The sequence below is a fragment of the Thamnophis sirtalis genome, unplaced genomic scaffold, assembly GCF_051295495.1.
Source record: "Thamnophis sirtalis isolate CommonGarterSnake01/CBP01778 unplaced genomic scaffold, rThaSir2_p1.2 scaffold_1, whole genome shotgun sequence".
In the NCBI taxonomy this organism is placed as follows: domain Eukaryota; kingdom Metazoa; phylum Chordata; class Lepidosauria; order Squamata; family Natricidae; genus Thamnophis; species Thamnophis sirtalis.
The window spans coordinates 94,087,550-94,109,233 of record NW_028261381.1 but is presented as its reverse complement, the minus strand read 5'-3'; the positions used below and the strand labels follow the sequence as shown (position 1 = coordinate 94,109,233).

The 21,684-nt window shown below is 39.9% G+C and overlaps 1 protein-coding gene across 1 annotated transcript in view; it reads left to right on the top strand.

The window, feature by feature from the left end:
- Positions 1-8,091: 8,091 nt before the first annotated feature.
- The window catches only part of SLC6A5 (solute carrier family 6 member 5), a 54,396-nt gene continuing 40,803 nt past the window's right edge, over positions 8,092-21,684 (top strand). Inside the window, exons 1-4 of the mRNA XM_087704253.1 lie at positions 8,092-8,212; positions 8,927-9,100; positions 15,583-15,727; positions 21,530-21,662. Coding sequence (XP_087560379.1) covers positions 8,107-8,212; positions 8,927-9,100; positions 15,583-15,727; positions 21,530-21,662 — 558 coding nt within the window. The 5' untranslated portion in view covers positions 8,092-8,106. The remainder of the gene's footprint in view (positions 8,213-8,926; positions 9,101-15,582; positions 15,728-21,529; positions 21,663-21,684) is intronic.

The following is a 21,684-nucleotide window of genomic DNA, read 5'->3' as shown; positions in this document are numbered from 1 at the left end:
GGCGATCAATCACTTCACTTCAGACAGTTTAATCGTTACTCGGAGTCAGTCAGCGCGCAAAGCTCTGGCGCTGCGGCGGGTTGTAAGAAACAGAGCTCCGGGCCGCCACTGCGGAACACCTGATCCCTTCGCTGAGCAGCGGCCGCTCGGGAGCTCCGGCGCTTAGGAAGCAAAGCGCTCCGAACGCGTTCTGCTCAAGCCTTCTCAGGTCAGACTAGGAACCTCCTCAATTGGCTGGGAGTGATGGAGGTTGTAGTCCGAGCTCTCTGGAGAGCACTGCACTTAAGAAAAGGAAAGTCTCCATTTACCCCAAAGGACTACTTCTTCTGGTCTTTGCACAGAACTGGTCGGGGAGATTTTCTCCTTCCGGTCTCCGGAAGCAAGTTAAGTGGAAGGCATCGTAGAGGTTCATCACCTCAAAGTGGAGCTTATCCCCGGCCCGACCACGGTTATGTAGTATTGGTGGACAAATCAGGACGTCGATAAGTCCTCAAGATAGGGTAATATAAGCTCAGAGGGAATTGGATAGGTAAAACTTTTTCCTTCAGGTGGAATATTTTTTTCCAACAACTATCTGGGAAGACGAAGTGTAATCATCTTCTCTGGCTTCCGTTTAACCTTCTAGTCCTTTATCTTCTGAAATATCTTTCGTGGTTGTTTTTCTCATTTCAGGAGCTTAGCAAACGAGGCAGCTTCTCAGTCGCTCACCCTGGTTGTTATCCAACTGGAACATGCCTTTCAGTTAATAGAGGTTACTGATTTAACCTCTGGGATGACGTTATAAGATTAAACACACCGTTCTAAAAAAAAAAAATGGTTCTCCCAAGAACCTGAACTATGAGGATTCAATGGAGGAGGGGAGGACAAAAAAAGGAATGTTCACATTCGTTGAATTAGGGAGATCTCCCTGGGTTACACCATATTTAACAACTACAGAGAGCCAGCAGGCAAAGTGCTTGAAGTCAATGAGCTGAATTCCTGCAGGGTCCCCCCTCCCAATATAGGTTGCAACTTGAACCCCCTGCTGCCTATCAAAAGCACCCTGGAAAACTGCCAACCTATTCTCCCTGCCCTCCCTGCCCCCCAGTTTACAGTGTATATTTTGAGAATCCAGTCTGCCCGATTCCTGACCCTCACTGTCAGCAGGATTTATGTTTCAGAGCCAGCTTCTCTTGAAGTGTACATCAACTATGATTTAGTTCACCTTTTCTTGATTTACTTAAACGGGAGGACGAGCCATTGGCCCTTGTGCACAAGTTTATAAAAACAGAAGCCGAGCAAACGCTTTGGAAGAATTATGCCAAGGACCCACCAACCTATTCACAGTTTTACATACCCTGTGAAGGCAGAGGAGTGGATTAAAAGAACGCGTGTGCCATTCAGTTCTATGCTTTTCATTTTCAAAAGCAGGGCTCTTATGGGGATGTCAAACTGAGGCTGTGCTGGTTAGCAGGAAGCCTATAGCCAGATTAAAAAACAAATAAATTCTGAAGCAGAAGGTACGGTAATTCCATGTAGAATGGCGTTTGACACTCTGCATTAACCTGCCAGAATCTGTAATTCTTTGAGCATGACCAAACCATGATTTATACTCAAATCTCCTTAATTTTAGTGAAAGGGATTACAGCCAAGCCCAACTCTTCAGACTGCTTGGCTTCACTCCTTTCCAACACATTTATCTTTGGGTCGTTTGTCGGAATACCAGAACATACTAGGTTGATCAGTTCATAATCCAGTGAGTTGTGCCAAGCTAAACAATTGATTTAGTTCAATCCAATTAATCACGAGTTGGGACTAGTCAGTTGTGTGAATGTAGCCATGGAGCCATAAGTGTATCATTTGATAAGGTAAAGCACACCTTCAGATTTCCGAAAGCTGATTCTTGACTCAATGTATTATTGTAGTTATTATTATTTTCTTTCTGCAACAGGAGGACGAGGAAGGAGATGAAAATAAAGCCCGGGGCAATTGGTCTAGCAAGATGGACTTCATCCTCTCCATGGTGGGTTATGCAGTAGGGCTGGGCAATGTCTGGAGGTTCCCGTACCTGGCCTTTAAGAATGGGGGAGGTATGGATTTTCGACTCTTTTTACCTCGTGCAGCTCAGAAAGGGGATAACCCCCCAAATTAATTGAACTTAAACTGGTGGGAGGGTTGACTTGAATCCAAACTCATCCGTTTCACTATTTTTGGAGATTGGGCTTGCAGTTAGCAAATTAACAGGAAAGGTTGGGAGTGGATTGGGGAAAGGCAAAAAAAAAAGGATTGGCATTTCGTCTATAGGAATGTATAGCGTCAGTTAACAAAGGACAACATCTCCACAATGAAAAAAGTTTTATAGTTCCACAAAAATGGTTGGAAGACACTATAAAGATAGGTAAAACGCAAGGAAGCTCTTGGTGAGGTCAGAACATGTTTGGAATTCCCAGACGTTGTCCAACCAAAATCGACTCAGCAGCAAAAATCCATTCAGTGCTGTCACCCAGCAAGCAGGTGGGAACTACAATAACCTTAGAGTGGAAGACTCTCAAACTTTGTCCACTCTCCCTCTGAGTGTTGCTTTGCAACCAAGGCGGTAAATAGACCCATGTCTTTCCATTATAATTACAATCATCACTTACTAATTGGTTTTAAAATGTAGATATTCACAGTTAAAAATCATTAAAATGCAGATTACAATGCTCTTTGGCATCCTATGCTGTAATCAGAATTTCTTAAGGGTGAGCAACAAAAGGACAATAATGTCCTTGCAGTTTTTTCCCCAGTACAAAATAGGAGCTTCTAATTCACATCAAACATTGCAAACATGGAAGAGTCAACTGGACATGGCATATAAATGTATCGTCTTTCTTACCAGGGACATGTGTGAAAAATTCTTTATAAGTGTAATTCTAATTTAAGTAACCTGTTCAGAGCTATTTGTGACAAACTCTACAAGGAGACAAAAATAGATTATAAGGACTTCTCACTCCCATCCTTTGGACATGAGAAGTTGATGAGGGAGGCTGGTTCTCTCTTTGACATGAGCAGCAAAAAATCCTTAGGCTCTTTAACACTTTCCCATTCTTCAGTGAGTTCATTTTGAATTATAAAATATATGTCTATGGAGATTCTCAGTCATTCAGGTCATGGATGTCCCAAAAGTACTTTTTTCAAGAGGCAACTGGACTTTCAGGTTTTTCTTTGAAGGCGTTTGGCTTCCATTCCCCACCATACAGTCAGAGCTGAAGAAGCTTCTTGGATGAGAAGTGAAAAGTCTTCCAAAAAAACCGCCCCAAACTCTGAAAGTCCAGTTTCCTCTTGAAAAAGCACCTTTGGGATTAGAAAATATATATGCACTTATTTCATTCCTCAGTAAAGGGGGAAATGCTTAAAAGTGAAGAACGAGCCAATGTAAATTCTGCTAAACTTAATGAGTTTAAGAAATAACAGGAGTAGAACTGCTGAAGGCTATGGGTTAGAATGGCTATTTTTAGTCTAAAAACATAAAGGATTACTTATTTATGTAAATATGCTGTCCATTCCCTTTAGAACAAATCACACCTTCCTACAGATACAGAAATTACACCTTCCTACAGATATGGTTACCATCTAGAGGTTGCCTGACTTTTTGCAATCCAGATCTGGTAGCCTTATACCAATGCCAATGCTGCTTATGTACTAAGCAATACATACTGCGATAAAAAATAGTTTTCTCTTTATAAATTATAGTTTTAAATAGTTTTGGAGTATGGACACAGAAGCTTCAGATTTACTTGAAAGAAAATTCATTTTTCCTGCAAAATATTGGCTTGTTTCCCCCCCCCCACCCCGTTTTCTACAGAAAAAAAACACCGAATAAAGATAAATAGATTACATAGGTTAACTTCAATGAAAAAACCTGAACGGTAAAAATTTGCACATATTTAGCAAGGAATAAATTCCACCGAACGCAGGAGCATATATACAAAGGGGGGCACCATAGTTATTACTCTTTTTACTATATCCAGTCATTATGAAAGGCTTTATTTCTATTATGAACAGAGCAACTGAGAAAGGGAAAACAATTCGATATATCTTGGCGTTAAACTGTAGAATATGACTTGGGAACAGATTTCGAATTTAGTGGGGCCAAAAACCAACGGGCGAAATTCATACCCAGAAGTGAATTCGTTGTGTTTAGCTGGGAGTGACGCCAGTGTGCACCGAATAGGACCTGCGAGCACATTTGCGTACTTCGCTTCCCTTTCAATTCAAGCCTCAGCCTACCTCGCCTAATCTGCAAAAAAAACCCGAACCGACCCACGAACGTGCAAACTTTTCGTTGATCTTTATTACTGCTGCCTGGGTTTAGGTTGGAAGTCCGAGTCTCAGGATGCAGCCTTGAGACCAATGTTTTTGGCGTGAGGAAAGCGAGGTCCCTTCGCCCCTAACCAATAGGGCTAAAGAGTGGGTGGCTTTTTTGAGCCGCCCCAGCAGTGCGGTTGGCTTTAAGAACGGAGTGTGTGTCTGTAGAGATTCTCAGTCATCCACATCAGGGTTGTGCCAAAGGTGCTTTTTCAGGAGGCAACGGGACTCTATTGTTTTGTTCTTTGAAGAACAGAAATCTTTATTTCTAAATATACTGTATGTACAAGGAAGACAAATCTTTCCATTCCCCTCCATCCCCCTTTTCAAAGGTGCTTTTTTCAAGAGAGAGAGAGAGAGAGAGAGAGAGAGAGAGAGAGAGAGAGAGAGAGGGAGGGAGGGAGGGAGGGAGGGAGGGAGGGAAGGAGGGAGGGAGGGGGAGGGAGAGAGGGAGGGGGAGGGAGAGAGAGAGAGAGAGAGAGAGAGAGAGAGAGAGAGAGAGAGAGAGAGGTGAAGAAGCTTCTTCTTGGATGAGAAGCGAAACGTCTTCAAGGAAAAAACAACAAGAACGTCCAGTTGCCTCCTGAAAAAGCAACTTTGGGACAACTGAGGATGTGTAAAAATCCGCGCACTGGAGTGTGGAGACGATGAAGCCGCTGTGCGCTCTTGTCCCCCTGTATCCTCTAGCCGCGAGCGCCGTATTCCAGCAAGCCGGTTATGTTTAAAAATGCGATTAAGGGGCTTTCCGTCCCTTTGGCTTCGCTTTGTTTTTGTTTTTGTTTTATTCTGCCTAAACCGGTACCCCCCCGGGTTATCTGCCGTCACACTCCAGGTAGCTCCGAGGCACAGTTGTAGGTGATGATGAGAAAAATGATTAGCCCTAATTGAATTAGCCGCGCCACCTGCAGCAAGGCCGGCGGCCATGGCAGCAACCCACGTCTTCCTTGTTGAATGCAGGACCGGAAAAAAATAATCTATGAAATACCCCGAGGGGGGAGGGAAGCGGATGGGGGAAGTGGCTGATTTAGAGAAGGTCCTGTCCAGAAGGGGTTACTTGTTGGGAAGTCATCTCTGTGAATCACAAAGATTGATTCTTTCTTTCTTTCTTTCTTTCTTTCTTTCTTTCTTTCTTTCTTTCTTTCTTTCTTTCTTTCTTTCTTTCTTTCTTTCTTTCTTCTCTCTCTCTCTCTCTCTCTCTCCTTCTTTTCTTCCTTCCTTCCTTCCTTCCTTCCTTCCTTCCTTCCTTCCTTCCTTCCTTCCTTCCTTCCTTCCTTCCTTCCTTTCAAGAGGCAACTGGCCTTTCTTGTTTTTCTTTGAAGGCCTTTCATTTCTCATCCAAGAAGCTTCTTCAGCTCAGAGCTTCTTCAAAGAAAAACAAGAAAGTCTACTTGAGTCTTGGGAGGGGAAAAAAGGACATTTGGGACAACCTGGATGACTCAGAATCTCCATAGAGATCCCTGTGAAGTTCTTCATATGCATACCCCAGTGCCTTTATCAGGATGGGGTCTTCAACAATATAGAGCCAAGGTGGCACAGTGGTTAGGGTGCAGTACTGCAGGCACTTTAGCTGACTGTGATCTGCAGTTCAGCGGTTCAAATCTCACCGGCTCAAGGTCGACTCAGCCTTCCATCCTTCCGAGGTGGGTGAAATGAGGACCCGGACTGTGGGGGCGATATGCTGACTCAATTTGCTAAAAAAAAAAAAAAATTGTAAACCGCTTAGAGAGGGCTGAAAGCCCTATGAAGCGGTATATAAGTCTAATAAATAAATAACTAAATAAACTCTTTAGATGGGGAATGAAGCTTATTTATGATAGAGGTAAAGATGCTCTGAATTAGATTGGGTGACACATCCATATAGTTTCCTTGGCAAGGGAATTGAAATAGTTGGCTACTGCCTTTCCTGGGATTTTTTTCTCCTTTTTTTCCCCTTTGCAATCTAGTTCAGTGTTTCTCAACTTTGGCAGCTTGAAGATGTCTGGATTTCAACTCCATGTTCAAGTTGCCAACGTTGAGAAGCCCCGAGCTAGTTTACGGTCCTGAAATTCCTGAAATTGGTCTCCCATCCAAGTACTAAGGAGGCCCGACCTTGCTTTGTTTGGAGTTTAGACACAGTTGACCAGCAGTTGCCTCTTTGTAATGTTCGGTAAGCTGCCAATGTGTCTAACCATTGCTGAAGGTTGTCATTCTTGGCTACAAGTCCAGTAAAATCTAATGCTTAAACACCAGGTTAGAGGAGACCGTGAATGCTAGTCCTGCCTTAGACATGAAAGCTGGCTGGGTCTCTTTGAAGACCCAGCCAGCTTTCATGTCTAAGGCAGGACTAGCTCATCTCACAGGGCTGTTTTTATGGGGAAAATAGAGGAGGAACTATTAGATATGTTTTACCACTATATATAATAAACGAATTAAAGAACTCTTTAAAAAATAATTTTCTTTTAGAATGGGAGTTGTTAGAGTTAGTTTCATGATTGGCTTTCAGCTACCTGAAATTAGTAAAATTTGGCCCTTTTTGTAAATTATACTGGAGTCAGATTATATTAACTTGTCCATTTCCCTTTGGATTGTATAAACTCAGTTTATCTTCCTCCAGAACCAGCCTGCATTTCAGTCTTATGCTGACCATTCATATTCCAGGAAAATAATCAGATTATTTTCCAATACTAAGACATGGTGTGTAAACACTTGCCCTCTATGAACTTATCAATCCTTCATCTGTCAGAGTCCTCTGGAAAGTATACAGAAACAAATGCTATAAGCCAGTCCATATTTTCAAAATGAGGGTGCTATGTAGAAGAAATGGACTGAATTATGCTAATAGTGTACTAAAGAAAACCCCCTTGTATTTCTCAATTCAGTTAGAAATGTGGGCCGGTTTAATCTTACTGACAATAGGATAATGTTGTTCTCTGTGCATTAATGTTGTACACCTATAGGGGGCAAGAATGGTGCATACACGTTTGTCCCTTGATACTTTGCCTCATTTATACATGACTGAATCAACTGCCTCATTTTGCCTAAAAGTTAAGTTGGCCTGGAGAAAAATAAAACTTACACTGTGGATGAAAAAAAGAAACTTTGGATCATATGTTATGTTAATCCATAATGTATCAGATTAACATATTGAGCAAATCTAACCACTGTAGCTTGTAAACCTTGTTTTGTTTAGTGATAGGGTGTGGTAGTTTGCCACCTTTTAGTCTAACATGTAGGAAATCAACCTATGTATTTAATTTTCTGGGATAATACAATATGTAAAACTCTCAACTGAACTAATTGAATAAAAAAAATGAATAAATCAAATATGGCTAAGCATTTGTTTAAAGCCAGTTATTAATAAAATCCAGATTTAATGCTATTTAAGCAAACCCATTCAATAATAGAATATTGATTAATGACAGTCAGGTTAAATAATCCCATAGATGCCTGTTGTTCTGTTTCCCAAAGAATTATGTCTGTTTTTGATCAATATACAGTCCATGTTGCCCCACCCCAATTGGGCAGAAATGTAAATTTCTAAGACAGGCTTCCTCAACTTGGCATCTTTTAACTGAGCTGGTGGACAATTGGAGATGTAATTCCACACAGCTCCAGGCTGCCGATTTGGCAAAATTTATTAAAGATGAAATATCTTAGTTCCATACAATTTCTTGAGATTAAATATGTAAAACTGTAAAGCAGCAATAAGAAAGGCAGATTGGTTGTTTTCCGTGTTTAAGGTTTCTCCCACTTGGTCCTTTCCCCCCCTATTCAGGTGCATTTCTTATTCCCTATTTGACAATGTTGGCTCTGGCTGGAATCCCTATCTTTTTATTGGAAGTTTCTCTGGGACAATTTGCTAGTCAGGGACCTGTATCTGTCTGGAAAGCCATCCCTGCCTTACAAGGTAAGCTTTGGAAACGGATTACTTCCTGCGCTTTTCAGAAATTAGGAAATTGTGGATTAACTTCAGTTTAATCAAGAGATAGGACATGACTTTGGTCTTTGGGTGGCGCTGTGAGAGAGCAGCGGCTGATGCTTTGCAGTCTTATTTTGACCTTCAATGGACCTTGCCTTGACTGATGTGGTAATAATGCAGCACTTCTCCTGTTTTAGTGAACCTTCACTGCATTCTGCAGCAGGGGAGTGTAGCTGCAGCATTCTGATTGAATCCAACACATGTGATACTGCAGTATAGTACTTTCCGTACTTAAAAAAAATCCATGCAAACCCCGTGCATCATATTTATATCAGGGGGATGGAGGGTGCACAGTAAGATGCAAGGATGCATACTTTGATGCATTAAAAATTGATTGCAATTTATTCATCCCAATGTACTGTACTTAACCTGATAATCATCATATGTGAATGATGACAATTTGGTGCAAGGCAGAATCAAATATGTATTTACTTCAAGCGTAATTCAGTCAGTCAACTTGTGATTAGAAATAAAATAGAACGGGGCTGCATATTGAATTGCCTCCTATAAATGACTCAAAAATAATGTACTCAGTGGACAAAATACAATAGTTGCATAAGATTAGTTGGTTTGATCATTACTTTTTGGTCCCAAGAATATAAAACAAGATAGCATCATATCTGTTTTATTATTTTTTTTCAGGTTGTGGCATTGCAATGCTGATTATCTCTGTCCTAATAGCCATATATTATAATATTATATTGTGCTATACACTTTTCTACCTTTTTGCATCCCTTTCACCTGTGTTACCTTGGGCTTCCTGTAATAATCCCTGGAATACACCTGATTGTAGAGATAAAAACAAACTTTTGTTAGGTAAGTTGAGGCATGCTTTTCTTTTATATTTTTAAAGCTCACATTCCTGTTATGCTTCTGATCTGTACTATACCTGTAACAAGCTAAAGCATATTCAGAGATTTGTTACTGTAAATTAACAATTCTCCATACAAAGCCTGTCTTTTCTTTACTGAGCAGTAACGATTAGATGACTTTAAAATAAATTTTAAGTCACTAGTAGGTATCCTGCTGCTGAGCTGATTAAAAAAATCAAAGGGTACTGATAATTTTACCTTTGTTTTACTGGTCAATTATTTTATATGGCGAACCTTTTTTGTTGAACTAATCTCTATCCATTAGAAAGTCTTAATGATGCCTTTATAAATACCAATAACTAATAGTTTAGTTATTTACATCTTCATCATATCAGTATTAAATAATTAAAATGTTAAAAGTAGAAAACCAATGATCTAGAAATATTATTTTCTTCCATCAATTGTATCTGATTCTTAGAATCTCTCTGGACAAATCTCTGCACTTTTCTTGGCAATGTTTTTCACAAATGGTTTGCCATTATCTTTTTCCTACAGTTGAGAAAAGTGACTGGGTCACTTTTCCAATGTCACCCAGCCAAGGTGAACTAGAACTCCCTGTCTCCTGGTTTCTAGCCTGAAAACTGCCAAATTGAGTTATACAACTAATAAATACAAAATCATCACTTAATATAACGTGACTTAAGTTAAAATCAGTACATGTTTTATGGGTCTTTAATGTCCTAAGGCCACCGTTGATGTGATTAATAGTATTTTCTATGGGTAAGAATGTTATAAAGAAAACTCACATAACAAGTGCTTGGCAGGCTACATGAACTCTGTCATAACAAAAAAATTGCCTTACTAAGGTGATTCTTCAAATAATTCATTCCAAGTAAGGAATCCATCAGATTTAATCATGCTAATGAACTCTGTGTGTGTGTGTGTGTGTGTGTGTGTGTGTGTGTGTGTGTGTGTGTGCATTAAAAGCACTCACTCTTTTAAAACAGCTGGAAAAGAATTTCCTAACTAAGAATATATTGCATATACAAATGGAGTGTATCTTCTGATACCTAAACATGAATACTACTCAGTTTGAAGGTTTACTGAGTTGATACATGTGTGCTCAGGAACAGAAATGCAAAAGGAAAAATGGTGTTAGTAAATCATTCTGAGAAAAAGTTGAATTTTAAAGGTGTAGTACATATGTTTTTAAAATAAAAATAAACCAATACTGTGTCAATCTATATTTTAATTTAACTTTTTAAAAAGTTCCATAAGTTATTTTTCACTGCAAAAGGTTCTTCTACATTTTTTTTTAGCTCACCCTTAGTGAACCAGATTTATTTTATTTTTTAGTTTACTGCTGCAAAATGCTAAAGGGCATTTTTCTTAGTTCTAAATTGTTTTAAATAATAATGTATGTATTTCTTTATAGCATTTTGTGCTGTATATGGCCCCAACATTTTGTAGTTTATAATGTTATCCATGCTTTCTGCTATATAAAAAAATTAGTCCCCTCTTGATATGTTGCCTTTAGATGCCAAGGTGAGTGCCAAGGTAGCTCAGTGAGGCTATAGGTAGATTGCAAAAGAACTTACTTTAGAATTTAGAATGTCTCTGAGCCACTTTATTATTAAGATACAGTAAAGACAAATGTTCTTGTCTTATATTAGGTAAGAAATCTGACTGGGAGATTCTGCACCAGTCACACTTTTTCATCCCAACCCACCTCACAGAGTGGTTGTTATGGGAAAAAAAGGAGGAGGAAGGAGTAATAGATGTGTTCTCTGTTTTGAGTTATATATAAAAATAATAAAGGGAGGGGGGATTTTTTAAAAAAATCTTTAAAAAAATCAAGCCCCATGAAAATTGGCTGAATTTTTCTTCAGAGATGCAGTCAAAAGTAATTTATTTCTGTCTAACCAAATAAGAAAATTTGAAATATAACAACAATATAGGAAGAGAAAGAGCCATTTTGACTAGCAACTTTGGCTAGAGATTTGAGTTGGGGTAAACAGCAGTTCTTCACAAAAGTGTCAAGTTACTTTCATTTTGATCAATCAGTACCTTCCCCTACCTATTATTGACTGATCAATGACTTCCATTACATATTTTCTTCCTAATATATTTTTAATAGATACCCCATAATTCTGACTAGAGTAGCGTTACAGAATTTATTAAGGTTTTATGCAAGTCTGTTTCATGTAATGGTAAAAGACATCAGGCTAGAAACTGGAAGACTCTCTGGTCCTTCCTTAGGCACAAAGCCAGAAGGGTGATTTTGGCACAGTCACTTTCTCAAAAATCTGGGAAGGAGGCAATGGCAAACCACTTCTGAAAAACTTTGGCAAGAAAACTGCAGGGACATGTCCAGGCAGGCTGTGAGAGTTGGACATGATTGAATGGAAGAAATATTTACATGAATGAGTGGAAAGGGGAAAAAAAGTAGTAGAATTATATAAGGCATCCTGTAAATCAATAATTTGCTTTGCTAATTTATGTAAAGTTCAAAAAAGGAGGAAAATAACAGCATTTGCCTATTCTACAATTGTACAAATTAGAAATCATATTAGATATGTAGTAAGAGGAAGCACAATTCCTTCCTGCTATCTTCTTAAAACATCCAACTAGCGCGTATTGTCTTATTTCTTAAAACAATTTTGGCATTGTAAAAATAAGCAAATTTATTGAACTCTTGGATATGTAATTGCATACATAAAAATGTGAAACTCCTCAATTTTCTGTTTTCATGCAAAGATTATTCTGTCTCTTGCTGCAAAATGGTTGCTCCCTCTGCTGACTTGAATTATTTAGTGCAGGCAAATTACCAACTCAGGAAAACTAAGCTGAATTAAAAAAAAAAAAAAAAAAAAAGCCAAGCTTGCTGCAGTGCAGCAAAAATGACCTTATATGTCACTCTGAGATCTTGCTCATGCTCAGATATGGTCAAAGCAAGACAAGCCGATCCATCTTACACATATTCTGCTATATATCCTGTACATGCTTTACTATTATGTACCTTTAGGACTACCATCAAAGAAACAACAGTAATAATTTATTTGTTGACCAAATAAATATACAGCCACCCAACTCACAAATAGGCAGCTTAAGGTAAAGGTAGACATAACATATGTGTTAGTCGTTCCTGACTCTAGGGGGCAGTGCTCATCTCTGTTTCAAAGCTAAAGAGCAAGTGTTGTCCGAAGACATCTTTGTGGTCATGTGGCTGGCATGACTAAACGCCAAAGGCACATGGAACACTGTTACCTTCCCACCAAAGGTGGTTCCTATCTTTCTACTTGGATTTTTATGTGCTTTTGAACTGCTAGGTTGGCAGAAGCTGGGACAAGTAACAGGAGCTCACTCCATTAGAGAGGGCTAGGGATTTGAACCGCCGAACTGCCAACATTTCTGATCTCAGAAAGTGGCTCAGCATCTTAGCCACTGAGCCACGAATGTCCCTATAGGCAGCTTACAAAACTTAAAAAATACACCATATAATAAAATCCATTAAAAAACTCCCACCTCACCCCTCATGGCAGCAACAGCCACTTGATCAGTTCTATCTCCATTTGTGGTCACCAGGTCTGCTGAGAAAACCACATTATTAAGGTCTTCTGGGAAAGCAGCAGAGTTGGGGACTAACCATACCTCAGGGGAGAATGGTATTCCACAAAGAAAGGGCTACCATTGAGAAGGTCCTTTTTTGTGGTCCCACCAGATTACAGTCCTTAATCAATGGGGCCCAGAATATGCCCTGAATTCCCACCCTGTTGGACTAAATGGATGTAATAGGGGAGAGATGGTCCCATATATAACCTGATTCCATAAATACAAATGTCTTGTGTGTGCACACTATGGGCACATTTACTAGTGAGTAAATTGCATTATACTGAATGAGAAATTCTCCTGAGTAGATTATATATAGCATTCCATTGTTTTATAGTTTTTTGGTGACTGAGAACCAGTGCAATAATTTTAATGTGCTATTTATTAAGTCTTACAAATATGCATTCAACAGCATATTCAATAAATAAATCTCAAATTTTAATTTAATATAATTTTTTGTGATTTGGAAATTTGGTAGCATTGATAAATCCCTTGCCCCAAATTTGGAATTGGATTGGGATTCTATCTCAATTTTGGATATTTTCTTAGCCCTCTTTCTGGCTCGTGTAGTATATAAGTCCTCAAAGGAAGGAAGGCTGGTTAGAAAGTAAGAAGCAGCTATTTATTTAGAGGAATTATAACGTAACACATGCAAAATCAAATACAAAAACATTTGCAATTAAAAAAAAGTATTTAACCCCCAAATAAATATAGGAAACATTAAAAAAAGAAAAAGAACTGTGGAAGGATAGCATACAACTATTCTACCCTCTGCTGGTAGTTTGAGATATAACACCAAAAATTATTTATATGTTATTTGTAAAAAAAGTTTGAACTTTGTAATAGCAATTATATACCAGAATATACCATATATGGTGGACATATAAATATCTGACTTCACAAGGATATAGTAGTTTCCTAGTTTTGTGCTTCTTGCATTGATAGTTTTTCCTAGTAATTTCCTAGTAAATTTAACTAAGGGATAGTTTTGCAAATTTTATTAAAAAAGGTTAAATGTGCTAAGTTACGGTATTATATATGGCAGACAAATGTAACCATTTTAATAATTTTGTTCATTGGAGCATTTTTGCAATTGCATCATTTCGTGGCATGTAGTACACTGACATAAGCTGAATCTGCTGAAATTCTGCAATTATTAATATACAGGAGTCTTACTGCTGGAAAAAAGAAAAAAAGGGCTTTAAAAAACAGAATGAAGAAAGCATGTCTGCTCCTGTATTATGTTTTTATAAAGATTCCACTGTACTGTCAACTATGTAACTATGATTTATTTATAGTTAATAGGTTTTCATACGTTAAATTAAAGTTAAAGTAAGACTATATGAATATTTTTCAAATATTGGTTATTCATATTAAAAAGGTTTTAAGGTATTGATATTATTTACTTAAAGTTAATAGAGGCCTTCTTGTAATTCAATTGTCTCTCTATTGAAGAAAGTTGGAGGTCCCTTTTTATATAAATTTATTTTATGTATTTTGGTTACATTTTAAGTTTTCTTTTTTACTCCCCCTTTTCCTTTTTGTATTTTATTGCTTTTTGAAATGTACGAAAATTATATGTATTTATTTTATTCAATAAATTTCTATTTTATTCAGCTGACTGATATAGCAACTGGACGGCTTTTAAAAAGGGGATTAACTATGCTAATTTAAACCAACTATATGATTTAATACACTTTTCTTTGTCTTATGATTCTGCAAATTTTTAATTATTTTTGTGCAGAGGAAAAAACCTGTAAACTAAACTTTTTTATTAAGTGCAATGTAAAATATAATCAGTTTTGAACCAGATTGGGGATTAATAAAACACAGGTTGATTATTGGGAACTTTGCATTTATTTATTAAATATGTATATAACTAAATTGTGTAATTTTTTTCAGTTTAAAATTATGATATTCAATACTATAAAAATTACAACATGATAAAAACATTTCAAATAAACTTTAAAAAATATTACTGTAACTATAGGCATTTACCCAAATATTGATAATATTAACTTCCAGAAGCCCTACAGAACAACTTTATTTTGATAAGTTTGGCAAAGTTCACACCAAACTAACTGTTTGGGGTGGGAGCTATTTCCCAGGGTAGGGGCACTACCAAAAGTGCAGGCACAGGTGGGTCAAAATAGTTAAGAGAGTTGTTATGATCATGAGATTGTATTTATATACAAATAAGGTAATCCTTGATTTACAACCGTTAGTTTAGCAACAATTTGAAATTACAACCGAACTGAAAAAAGTGAATTATGGTCATCACAGTTAGAACTGTCCCAACATACCCACAGTCATGTGATCAAAATTCAGGCACTTGGCAACTAGCATATATCTCGTTGACTGTTGTAGCATCCTGGGATCATGTATCACCATTTGCAACCTGTTTCTGACAAGTCATTGATTTGCTTAACAACCCTGTAATAGTAATACACTGTGCAACTACAGTGTTTTGGCAAAAAAAAAAAAAGTTTGTAACTATTGGGTGTGACTCAGTGGTGAAATTCACTTTTTTTACTACCGATTCTGTGGGCGTGGCTTGGTGGGCGTGGCAGGGGAAGGATACTGCAAAATCTCTATTCCCATCCCACTCTGGGGCCAACCAGAGGTGGTATTTGCCAGTTCGCCAGGACCTGTCAGAACCTGCTGAATTTCACCTCTGGTGTGACTCCCTTAACAACCTCCTTGCTTAGCAATGTAAATTTTCATTCCAGCTGTAATTTAACTCAGGAACTACATATACATGTGTGAACTGAAATATATTTTCACCATAAAATGTAGTTTCTTAATTATGATTCCCTGACAGTCATTGCATATAATTTGGTCCACAACAGTAATCTTTTGATTTGTTTCTTTTATCAGATTCCTGTATCATTGGTGATCATCCCACGTTGCAAATAAAGAACTCTACTTCCTGTATGAGTGCCTATCCAAACTTGACAATGGTCAATTATACCAGCCATGTCAACAACAAGACTTTTGTCAGTGGCAGTGAAGAATATTTCAAGTAAGATTGTTTGATAAAAGTTTTATTAAAAAAGAAACTAAAGGAAATCTTTGGCAGAAAAACCACTTGGTGGTAGATATTTTTATTTCTACATTTAAATGTATTACATGTTTAAAACTATTTTGCATCAAGTGCTCATTTTAAGGATATGGTTGGCACTTAGTTAGCACTAACCTAGGGGTATCAAACTCAATTTCATTCAGGGCCGCATCAGAATTGTGTTTGACCTCGGAAAGCTGGGGTGAGTATGGCCAGGGTGGCCATGGCCGGCCTGACATCACTTATGTCAGGGGTGCCCTGTGGTGGCCCAAGCGCTATGCCAGTGAAAACAGGCTCCCAAGCTCATATTTGACTGTGACAACCTCCTGCAACCCCCTGCCAGTGAAAACAGAGCTCGGGAGGGCTGTACATGGCCCTCCTGAGCTCCATTTTCACTGCCAGGAAAACAGGAGGAGGCCATTGTGGCTAAAAACGGACCTCGCGAGGGCCGTGTGAGCCCCTCGAGCTTGGTTTTTGCTGGCAAAGGCATCGTGGGCCAGTCCTTCGCTGTTTTCAGGGTGGCGCATAGACCAGATCTAAGCATCCCGTGGGTTGGATCCATCCCACAGGCCTTGAGTTTGATACCCCTGCACTAAGCGATTAGCAATTGAACATTGCTGATTTTCCCACTTTTCTCTGCAATTTTCATATCTGATTCAAAAGATTGAAAACTTCTCCAGAGCAAATATCAGAAAAGAAGGTAAAGAAAATTCCTAACTTATGTATTTATCAAATTTATATGTCACTTGATTCCCAACAGTGCTTACGGAAATGGAAAATCATTCAGATAACATTGGATGCAGGACCAAACGGTCATTTTACACTTCTCAATCAATATGTTGGATGGCTTAGACCCATGATGGTGAACCTATGCCATGTGTGGCACAGGTGGCACCCGAAGCCATTTGTCTGGGCACGCAAGGCATTGTCCAGTCAGCTGGCCAGCGCGCAATGCTGGTCAGCTGACTTCGGCCTTCTTTTAAGGCCATTTTTCACCCCCTGGAGGTTTCAGGAGCTTCCCTGAAGCCTCCGGAGAGCAAAAAACCGCTCCTATGGGCAAACCGGAAATTCAGCAACATATTTCCGGGTTGCTCGAAGGGCCGTTTGTAGCCCTCTGGAGCCTTCATGAGCCTTCATGAGGCTTCCCTGAAGGCTCTGGAGGGCAAAAAATAACCCTACAAGCAAAATGGAAGTACATTCCTGAACTTCCGGTTTGCCAGTAGGGTCATTTTTTTGCCCTCTGGAGCCTTCAGGGAAGCTAAAACTGGCCCTATGAGCAAACTGGAAGTTCATTCCTGAACTTTTGGTTTGCCCATAGGGCTGGTTTTTCGCGCTCCGGAGGCTTCAGGGGCTTCTGGGCGGCAGGGAGGCTGTTTTCACCCTCCCCAGGCTCTTATAAAACCTCTGGAGCCTGGGGAGGGTGAACAAAGCACACCAAAAATGGGTGGGGGAGTGCTGGTCATACATGCATGTGTGCTGGGGTCATGTGCATAGCATTACGGGTGTGGCATGCCCATGCACGAAACCTCCCTGCGCTCCCCCCACTTTTGGTATGCGAGCCACAAAAGGTTCGTCATCACTGGCCTAGACATTGGTATGTGGGCATAGATCTTTTTTTTTTTTTTTTTTATATTTAACATTTATAGGCCGCCCTTTTCCCTGAGGGGACTCAGGGCGGCTTACAATAATAAGGGAAGGGGAGTGAAAGACAAAATACGACAAAAGAAAAGTGAAATAACAAAAAGTGCTAAAACACAACATTCACTCAGCATTCGGGAGGGGCAAGAAAATTTATCCCCAGGCCTGACGGGCTAGCCAGGTCTTGAGGGCTGTGCGGAAGGCCTGGACTGTGGTCAGGGTACGGATCTCCACGGGGAGATTGTTCCATAGCGTCGGAGCAGCAACTGAGAAGGCTCTCCTCCGGGTGGTCGCCAGTCGGCACTGACTGGCGGATGGAATACGGAGGAGGCCCGCTCTATGCGATCTGATGGGACGCAGGGAGGTTATTGGCAGGAGGCGGTCTCTCAGATAGTCAGATCCACTACCATGGAGCGCTTTATGGGTGGTAAGTAAGACCTTGAATTGCACCCGGAGATCTACAGGTAGCCAGCGCAGCTCGCGGAGGATAGGTGTTATGTGGGCGAACCGAGGTGCGCCCACAATCACTCGCGCGGCCGCGTTCTGTACTAGCTGAAGTCTCCGGGTGCTCTTCAAGGGCAGCCCCATGTAGAGCACATTGCAGTATTCCAGCTTAGAGATCACAAGGGCTCGAGTGACTGTCGTGAGAGCCTCCCGATTCAGGTAGGGCCGCAACTGGCGCACCAGGCGAACCTGGGCAAATGCCCCCCTGGTCACAGCTGATAGGTGGTGATCAAAACTCAGCTGTGGATCCAGGAGGACTCCCAAGTTGCGGACCCTATCTGAGGGGTATAAGTTTTGTCCCCCCAGCCTGATTGATGGTACGGTAGTCAAATTATTGGGAGGAAAACACAACAGCCACTCGGTCTTGTCTGGGTTGAGCACCAGTTTGTTTGCTCTCATCCAGTCTTTAACAGCTTCCAGACCCTGGTTCATCACGTCCACCGCTTCATTGAGTTGGCACGGGGCGGACAGATACAGTTGTGTATCGTCCGCATATTGGTGATACTTTATCCCGTGCCTCCGAATGATCTCGCCCAGCGGTTTCATGTATATGTTAAATAGGAGGGGGGACAAGACCGACCCCTGTGGCACCCCATATGTTGGGGGCCTCGGGGACGATCTCTGCCCACCCACCAACACCGACTGCGACCTGTCCGAGAGGTAGGAGGAGAACCACTGCAAGACAGTGCCGCCCACTCCCACCTCCCGCAGTCGTCGCAGAAGGATACCATGGTCGATGGTATCGAAAGCCGCTGAGAGGTCAAGGAGAACTAGGATGGACGCAAAGCCTCCATCCCTAGCTCTCCAGAGATCATCGGTCAACATTTTTAACATTTATATTTTATTGTGTTTTACTAATCTAGGTGAAATGGTAAGAAATAGTGCTAGTCCATGTATGATAAGCCATATACTGAAACTCTCAGTTAAAACAAGTGAAAAGAATAATGCAATATTGTCTATATGCTTTTCCTCTAGTTTTGCTATATGATTTTTTTGCATATCTAATCTCTGTTTATATTGATTAATATGAAGCGATGCTAATATTCGGACAAAGGTTATTTAATCATTGTACATGTGTCGGCAAAACAAGTCCTGGTTTTGGATTCAAAACATGCTTGGCATTCAGTGATCAGAATATTACTTTAACTAATGTGACTACATTTCCTAAATATTGCTTCAATGTTAATTCCAAAGAGCAGGGGTCCCCACCCTTGTTCCACATCTCGGTACAGCGTCATGGCCCATTAGAAACTGGGGCGTGCAAAAGGGTGACCACCCAAAGCTTCATTTGTGCAAGTGGTGCGCATGTGAAACACTATCCCCTCTTCTCCCCTGCTGCCCACTGTCACTGGTCCACAGAACTGGAAACATTGGGTACCACTGCCTTAGCACCAAAGTAATACTGGATATTCCTGCTAGATGTAATATATATTATTGGGGAGGAGTTGGGTGAGGAGTGGTAGACATAAAAAAATAGTTGAATTTGCAAAGTACCTTGCCCCTATATTAAGACTCAAAAGCCAGAATTAGTGATATCCTTAGATATTTCCATGATATTTAAACCAGATTCAGGTTCCAGAGAGGTAGTTTGGTGTAGAGGTTAAATCGCGGGACTGGAAACCACAAGGCTGTGAGTTATAGGCCTCCCTTAGGCATGAATGCAAGCTGGGTGACTTTGGGTCAGTCACGCCCTCTCAGCTCAACCTACGTATGGGGGTTGTTGTGAGGAAATTAAGAGACAGGAGTATCATGGTTGTTCACCACCTTTACTTTACTATATATCATATATCTATATTGGGATAAAAATCTAATAATTGTAATTGTGATAATCCTAAGAGATTTTGATCTCAAAATATTTTGGAAGCATGTTACAATAGCGTTCCAAATATCATGCAGAATTAAATCAGAGTCCAAGGCAGAGCTATCCTTAAAGTTTCAATTTAATAAGACAGACATGTTGGCATCGTGCTATGGAATCCCAATACTGGAAGTGACATCAGAATTTCACCCAGTTAAAAGTTCATGATCTTGTCCCCACACCCACATTCCATCACATGGTCCAATCTTCTTCTTCCACGCTGGCATCCACACCCAGCTGCTTCTGGTCAGGTGTGAAAGTACGGAGACAAAAGATGAACTTGAGCTTCTAGAAAAGAATCATAACAGTACATTCCACAATCTCACTCCTATCTATTCCCCCTCCCATCAACTATTCTAATGAAAACAACATAATGAAATAAGAGAAAGTGTGGCAGGCCAAAATTCTAAAAGAAATATAATTGCAGGCCTGACAACCTCATTGAGAATCTATTTGGTTTTTTTTTTAGTAATAAACTCTTGGAAAAGTCTGATAGATTATATTGTTAGGATACAGTAATGGTAGAGAAAAAGTGTTTTTCCCCTTTACCAAAGGATGGGCTCAGTAATTAGCTTTTAGTTTGATTAGACTTATCATGAAATGTTCTTCACTGCATTCTATCTGTCTCTGAAACTTTCATTGCACTCAGCTATGGTGTATATTAAAAACAGCAGCACTGTGAGTTTGGAAGAAATTAGCTCTTAATTACTTCTATATTGCAAAGGAGCCACAGTTTTGGTGGGAGTCATAAAATCAACTCATAAAATGTCCAAGGTTTGTTGGAATCCATCTGAATAAATTTCAAGTTGAGATCATTTTAATACATTTCTACTTAGGAAAACAGATTGTAATCAGTAACAAGATCTGGAAATGATACAGGAATCTAGTTACTGAAAAAGTGACTTCATGAAATTTGTTCATGAAATAGGTACCGTATTTTGGAGTATTAGACGTACCGGAGTATAAGACACACCAAGGTTTTGAAGAGGCAAATTAAAAAAAAGTTTTTGCACTATGCAAACCTCCCAAAAAAGACATGGCTAGCCTTTAGGGGTCTTGCAGAGTGCTCCTGAGGGGTAAGCCCCCCCAAAGCAAAAAACAGCCAGATTTTTGCGAAAACGGGCCTGTTTTTTGGTCAAAAAAATTGCATGTTTAAGACGCTTATAGAGTGCTCTTGGGGGCTGCGGGGGGGGGGATTGAGCAAAAATGGCCTGTTTTTCATTCATTTCTGCCTTCCCCAGCCCCCAGGAGCTCTCTGAAAACCTTCTACAGGCTCTGCAGGGCCATTTTGGTGAAGGGGCGGGGTTTTGGGAGGCAAAAAAGTGCTGTATTCAGTGAATAAGAGGCACCCAGATTTTCAGCCTCTTTTTTGAGGGAAAAAGGTGCGTCTTATACTCTGAAAAATACGGTAAATCTTGAAAGGTTCTAATCATTTAGAGCGTTAAAGTTTCCCTCCTGTCCCCTCCTCTCCCTTGCCCTGCCCTGCCCTGCCCTCCCCTATCCCTTCCCCTCCTATGTTCTCCCCTTTTTGTTAACATTTTTACAATGGATGTTAAATTAAATTATAAGATAGATGTATCTTAGAAGACAATGGGACTTTGTAAGTTGACTTTAATGACTGTGAAGTATTCTCTGTTTTTATTTTTTTAAAAATCATAATGAACAAGTAAAAGAATAGAATCTTAAATGCTCCAGCAACTTTAATTAATGCTGATGCTAGGTATTCACAAATGGTCATGACTTACTGACATTTTGGCTCTTAGGTACTTTGTGTTGAAGATTTCTGCAGGAATTGAATATCCTGGTGAAATCAGGTGGCCTTTGGTACTGGCTCTCTTTCTAGCTTGGGCTATTGTCTATGCTTCCCTGGCTAAAGGAATAAAAACATCAGGAAAAGTAAGAAATTATTTTAGACCAT